Source organism: Spermophilus citellus (assembly GCF_964194105.1).
Source record: "Spermophilus citellus genome assembly, chromosome: 6".
Lineage (NCBI taxonomy): Eukaryota > Metazoa > Chordata > Mammalia > Rodentia > Sciuridae > Spermophilus > Spermophilus citellus.
The window spans coordinates 15,634,760-15,640,759 of NC_138187.1; the positions used below are offsets into that span (position 1 = coordinate 15,634,760).

The following is a 6,000-nucleotide window of genomic DNA, read 5'->3' on the forward strand; positions in this document are numbered from 1 at the left end:
AGGGTCCAGTTATCACTTCAGGGAAAAGGCTGGGGTGGAGCAGAGGAGGTGGGCCTCTCCCATTCCCACCTCACAGTGATCACTGGGGTGCATGTGCAGACCAGAGTCAGCGACTTCTTTTATAGTACACATCCCCTGCCTCATGCACAGGTGCACACCTGAACACTCACACTGCAGTACGTACCAGGCAGTGGGTGCTTCATTCATTCATTCAACCAATAAGTTTTTCCTCTGCTAGGCGCTGTGGGTGGGTAGAAGCCAAAGTGATTCCTGAACTTATAAAGCCTGTAGGAGGAGACAGATGTTCATCCAAGAGCCACAAACAAGTCACAACTGTGTCAGGTGTAGGAAGAGAAGGGACATTTGGCCTGCATAGGAAGGTCAAAGGGAGGATTCCCCAAGGAGGGGGTATGTAGCTGAAATCTCACAGGTTAAGCGGGCAGGAAAGGAAAACACAGAGGTGCTGGGCAGGAGAGAAGATGCTCAGTACAGAGACTGAAGGAAAGAAGTCAGTGTGGCTGGGTGAGATCCAGGGGATGCCATCCAACAGAGACTCAGCTATGGCACAGTGTGTGTCAATTATTAAGAGCAATGGGGAGCCATTAAAATATTTTACATGAGGGAAAAGTGATCAGCATTTGCAATATTTCCTCTGGTTGCTGTAAAATGAATTTTTTGTTGTTGTTGTTGGTGGTGGTACCAAGGATTGAACCCAGGGGCCCTCAACCACGGAGCCAAATCTGTGGCCCTTTTTATTTTTCATTTTGAGACAGGTCTCACTAAGTTTCTGAGGCTGGCTTTGAACTTGAGATTCTCTGGCCTCAGCATCCCAAGCCTCTGGGATTGCAGGCGCGAGCCACTACCCTCAGTTTACAAAATGAATTATTGAGGGAATAGAGTAGAATGAGGACGACCTAGCTGTAGCCCAGGTAAAAGATTAAGGTAGCTGGCGAAGGGTAGTGGTAGTGGAGATGGATATGGAGGCAGGGTTAGATAGATCCATGGGGTAAAGACAGAATGGCTTGGTAGCTTGAGCTGCTTCCACTGTCTGGTTCCTAAGGGGATCAGCCGGCCATTTGTAGGGGGAGGTCCCTCATGGGCTGACCAGCTGACTCGATGTCCTCATGGCTTCCCCTTCTCCCCTCTTCTCCCTCTGACATGAGCATTGCCAGAGAACATCCAGATGAGTCCCGGAGGCTCCAGGGCACCAGGTCCAGCCGCCCTGTCCACCTTTTCCTGGAGAACAGCTGGTCTGTTTTGTAGCAGTTTTTCAGTTTCTCCTGCAGCTCCAGTGAGGTCCCAGAGAATGCTGGGCACCTTGTCTGCTTGTTGGGTCTCCTTGTGTCCCCTCCATTTAGCCTTGTGGAGACTCGAGGACCAGGGTTAGAGGTTGAAGTGTAGACAAGAGGAGATAAAACCGGCTCAGCCGCTGCGGGCTGGGTGATCCTGGGCCTTGGTTCCCATTGGGCTGAAAGCAGAGTTGTAATTGCTCAAAATATGTCTTCCTTCACTAACTGTAAGCTCCACGAGGGCAGGGACCCTCTCTTGTCGACTTTGCACTGTGCTGGGTTCTTTTCTATTGACCAATTGAATGGCCACATGGTCTCCAGCATCATTTCCAGCCCCAGACAATACTGTGACACTATTTCACCTAATCTCATAATTTTAGGGATGAGGAATCTCAAGCTCTGGGCCATTATAATCATTTTGATGAGTTATCACAGGCAAAGCCAGAGCTGAAATCTTGATCTTCCAAAGCCCAGATCGCGGACTGGCTCTGTGCTTGAACAGATGGCTCTGACCCAGCCAATAACACCACAAGGTCATCTCCCAGTGGAGGGACTTGAGACCACTTACCAGGCAGGCAATGGTTTTGCAAGACTTTACACTTGATAGAGTGAGGAAAACCACCCAGGAGGTGAGACACCCCCCCCTCAATCCTTCCCTGCCTGAGCCCCACTCATCTCTGGGCAGGAAGCCGCCGGCTGTTTGGCACCATCTTGGAGAGCAAAGTGTGTGTCCTGCTGGACACGTCGGGGTCCATGGGCCCCTACCTGCAGCAGATGAAGACAGAGCTGATTCTGCTGATTTGGGAGCAGCTGCGGAAGCACTGTGACAGGTGGGAAGCAGGACTGTGGGTGGCAAGGGCTCTGGAAGGTGAAAGGGGGTTCCTAGGGCCTCCCTGCCTACCCATGCACCCTCCTCAGTTCCAACAGTCCTGGAGGTTCCAGAAGGTCTCTTCTAAGTAGCTTACCAGATAGGAAAGAGTACTATTCTGTTCTGCTGCAGAAAGAAAGCAACTTTTAGCATCTCATCTCAGGCTCAGGACAGTGGCAAGCATAGTCAAAATCACCATCATGTGGCCTTGAACTATGATTTTCAGCTGAACTTGCTTTTTTTTTTCCTTTGTGGTTCTGGAGATTGAACCCAGGGCCTCGTTCATGCTAGGCAAGCACTCTACCACTGAGCTACCCTCCCAGACCTCGAACTCTATTTTTAAGTGTGAGGAATTGTTTGTTCTCTTTGCCCAGAAGAGTTGACCTTGAAGGTTCAGCAAGTGACTCTGGTCCTAGGCTGGAACTCATTCATGCCTTACTATTAATAAGAGTAAACATTCATCAATCACTTTTTGTGTGTGTGGGGGGGGGAGGCAGGTACTTTAAGTTCATGATTTTGTCAGTTCTCACAATGACCTTACAAAGAGTGGCTATTTTACAGAAAAGGAAACTAGGACTCAAGAGAGTTTAAGTAATTTGCCCAAGATTGCAACCCTTGAGTGACTGAGTTGGGATTTAAAACAGTTCCTATCTTCATCTAGAATCTTCAGTCTGTGGACTATCATTCTCAGGGGGCCCACGGCTCATTTGTAGGGGTCTTCAGTGAACGCCTCACATTGGAGGTGACTTGCCTGGAACTCCTCATGGACTGGCCTGTGCTCACGCATCTCTCTCTCCTCTCTCTGTTCTCCATCTCTTCTTTTCTCCTCCTCAGTTTCAACCTGCTCAGCTTTGCAGAGGGCCTACAGCCATGGCAGGACACTCTGGTGGAGACCACAGATGCTGCGTGTCACAAGGCTATGCAGTGGGTGACCCACCTGCAAGCTCACGGGAGCACCTCGGTCTTGCAAGCATTGATGGCAAGTGCCACCCTGGACCCTGACCCTGTGGCAAAACAGAAACTCCATCACCCACTACACTGATATTGTGCTTTGCTTTGGGGTTTACAAAGCGGCACTCTATTTCATCTTCCCAACAACTCAGACAGAAGGAGATCTTGTTCTGGCTTTGAGATGAAGACACAGAGGTTCAGAGAGGTTAAGTGACATGCTTGAGGTCAACCAGCTAGGAAGTGGGCCTCCTAAACCTCAGCAGCTTCCTGGGTCTGTCTGAGGCTGAAGGGGGGGAGGGTCTCGGTTTTAATGGACATGTCATGGGCATCCATCAGACACATTTTCCTTGGGAGCAGCAGAGGCCACTGTCAGGCAAGTGGTTTTTGTCTTTTCTGGTGACAGCCTTTCTGTGGTCTGTCAGAAAGCATTCAGTTTTCAAGATGTGCAAGGATTGTACCTCCTTACCGACGGGAAGCCAGACACAAGCTGCAATTTTGTTCTGAATGCTGTCTACAGACTCCAGAAGGAGAGAGATGTGAAGGTGCACACCATTTCCTTGAACTGCACAGACAGGTAGGCAGCGAGGCCTGGGCTGAGCTTGGTGCCCTCCCGGGGCTTCATGTTGGAGGGAGGAGTTCTGAACCCCTCACCTACTCTGGGGGCTCCCTTAGATCTCCCCTCTGTGCCTAAGCCATGGGATCTATGGCCTGCCACACAGTAGGCACTGGAGAGATGTCCAGTAAAGAGCGTGCTGGCCGTGGGCTTTGAGGGAGGCCAGGCTCAGTGGTGACAAGTGGCCACGGGTTGGGAAACTGTACTTGGTGAGGCTCACGGTGGTCCCAGAGGCACAGTCCAGGCCCGCTGCCAGGCGGCTTCCCCCTAAGCCACACACAGACTTGCGCTCTCCGGGGGCCTCAGCAGGCCTCCCCAACCTCTGCCAGCCCCCAGGCCTCTCTTCCTTCCCTAGAGCAGCGGTGGAGTTCCTGAGGAAGCTGGCTGCCCTCACTGGGGGACGCTATCACTGCCCCGTTGGTGAGGACGCCCTCTGTGGGATCCGCGGCCTGCTCACCAGAGGCTTCGTCAATGAAAAGGTAAAGTGCCAAGTGCAAGGTCTGTTTCAACAGCCCGGTAAGATGTCCGTGGGCCAGAAAAGTTTCCCTCTCAGATCTCTGCTTCCCGTGCAAGGCAAAAGGTTGACTTGAAGGGGTTGTGTTTCCCTGCGGTTCGCCTTTTAAGCAGACACCCCTCAAGGCTGGGAGAGAAGCAGGCTGTGGGGGGAGTTATTAGGAATAAGTCAGTTTACGTTTGCTGAGCACTTACTATGTGCAGGTATATTGCTTTCTATAGCTTATCTCTATTAATTATATTAATTACTTAATATTAATACCCACTTAGATGAGCCCCAAACTACTGTTACCCCCACCTATATGAACGGACAGGCTCAGTCAGCGGAAGACGGAGGAAGGGGTGAAGTTGGAGCCCAAGACACCTTGCTCTCAGCCTCTGTGTTTAATTCCTGTGGCTCTGTCTTCTGGTGCTCTGTTCATTGAAACACAGACAGCTGTTCAGCAGGAGATCTAGAGAAGTCATAGATTATCTACTAAGTGACAAATTACTGAGTTGAGTTCCAGTAGTCCTCTTCCAATTTGATAGAAAAGTGGCAAACTTATCTAAATCTTTTAAGGAACGTGTTGTTGTGGCCGATAACCTTTCGGCAGAGGGTGAGGAAGAGGGGGTGGAAATTAAGTAAGACCACCAATCAGAAGTTAAAATCTCTTTTTAGAGATTAAAGGTTACTTTCCCAGAACACTACATAATTTCCAAAGTTTGGGTGACCTCACATGAGTCCTTGGTTCAGGTCATTCTTCTAGGGGCAGATATGACAAATAATACCCAGGACAGGACAAGTTGGTAAAAGTAATGAATATTCACCCAGGGGTCTATGTCACATAGGAAAATGATTGACAGGATCGAGCAGGTTCTCAGTGAATAATTTCTGCTCAGAGTGAGAGTCCTCTGCCACTACTGCCAGGCAAGGGGACAACTTTGTGTCTCTCTTAGACCTTGTTAATTGTGAGACAGTGTGTTTTAGGGCTAGGCTCTCTGGAATTTCAGTTACTACCATTTTTTAAAGCATGGCTGTGAAGCTCTGTTTTACGAGAAGAAATGGGGAGAGAGCCAAATAAATTTTACTGGATGATCAGCAGTGAGACAAGCACTATATACCCATTCTGTCCCCTGGGTCCAGAGAAGCACCACCCTCACTGAGGTTCAGAGACCTCCTTGGCTTACCCCCCGCCTCTCAGACATCTTATTTCAAAGTGTCCCATGTGCAGAATAACTGTCCTGGTAGATGGTGAGCTTCCTGTCCTGGGAGACATACAAGCTGAGGCCCACAGGATTTCCTGCCCGGGTCGGAGGCTGCCTTTCATTTGCTCTAAACATCTGCTGATTTTGCATCTTCAGGTCCCATCTAGTCATTTCAGTGGATCAAACTTCACACTCATTTCTCCTTTCCAAGGATCCTACCTTGCCACTGTTTGAAGGCGATGACTTAAGGAAACTGGCCCAGGAAGTCACCAAGGCCAGAGGTTTTCTCAAGCAAGCTCAGGCCCTCAGGTATGCCCTTCAGAGCAGCCCCCAGGGCCTGGGTGGGCTGGACCCCAATAAGATATGACCCAACTCTGGTCATGGCAACCTTACTGTAAGACCTCCTGCCTGGCTTTTCCCCACCAGGCCCAGAAATCTGGGCAGGAGGGGAACCATTTTCCTTCATCTCCTGCCCATCCAGATCCCAATTCCAGAAGAAAAGCAATATGGAACCGGAGGTCACTCTTTGTTAGAGAAGGAGTCTCAGGTAAGGGAAGGGGACAGATTGCCCACTAGAGGCC

The 6,000-nt window shown here is 50.1% G+C and overlaps 1 protein-coding gene across 1 annotated transcript in view; it reads left to right on the plus strand.

Moving 5' to 3' along the window:
* VWA3A (von Willebrand factor A domain containing 3A) overlaps positions 1-3,199 on the plus strand; it is a gene marked incomplete at its 3' end in the record, with an annotated part of 44,653 nt that extends 41,454 nt beyond the window's left edge. The window contains exons 27-28 of the mRNA XM_081299765.1: positions 1,975-2,119; positions 2,992-3,199. Of these exons, the coding sequence (XP_081155891.1) occupies positions 1,975-2,119; positions 2,992-3,199 (353 nt within the window). The remainder of the gene's footprint in view (positions 1-1,974; positions 2,120-2,991) is intronic.
* Between the last annotated feature and the right edge of the window lie 2,801 nt (positions 3,200-6,000).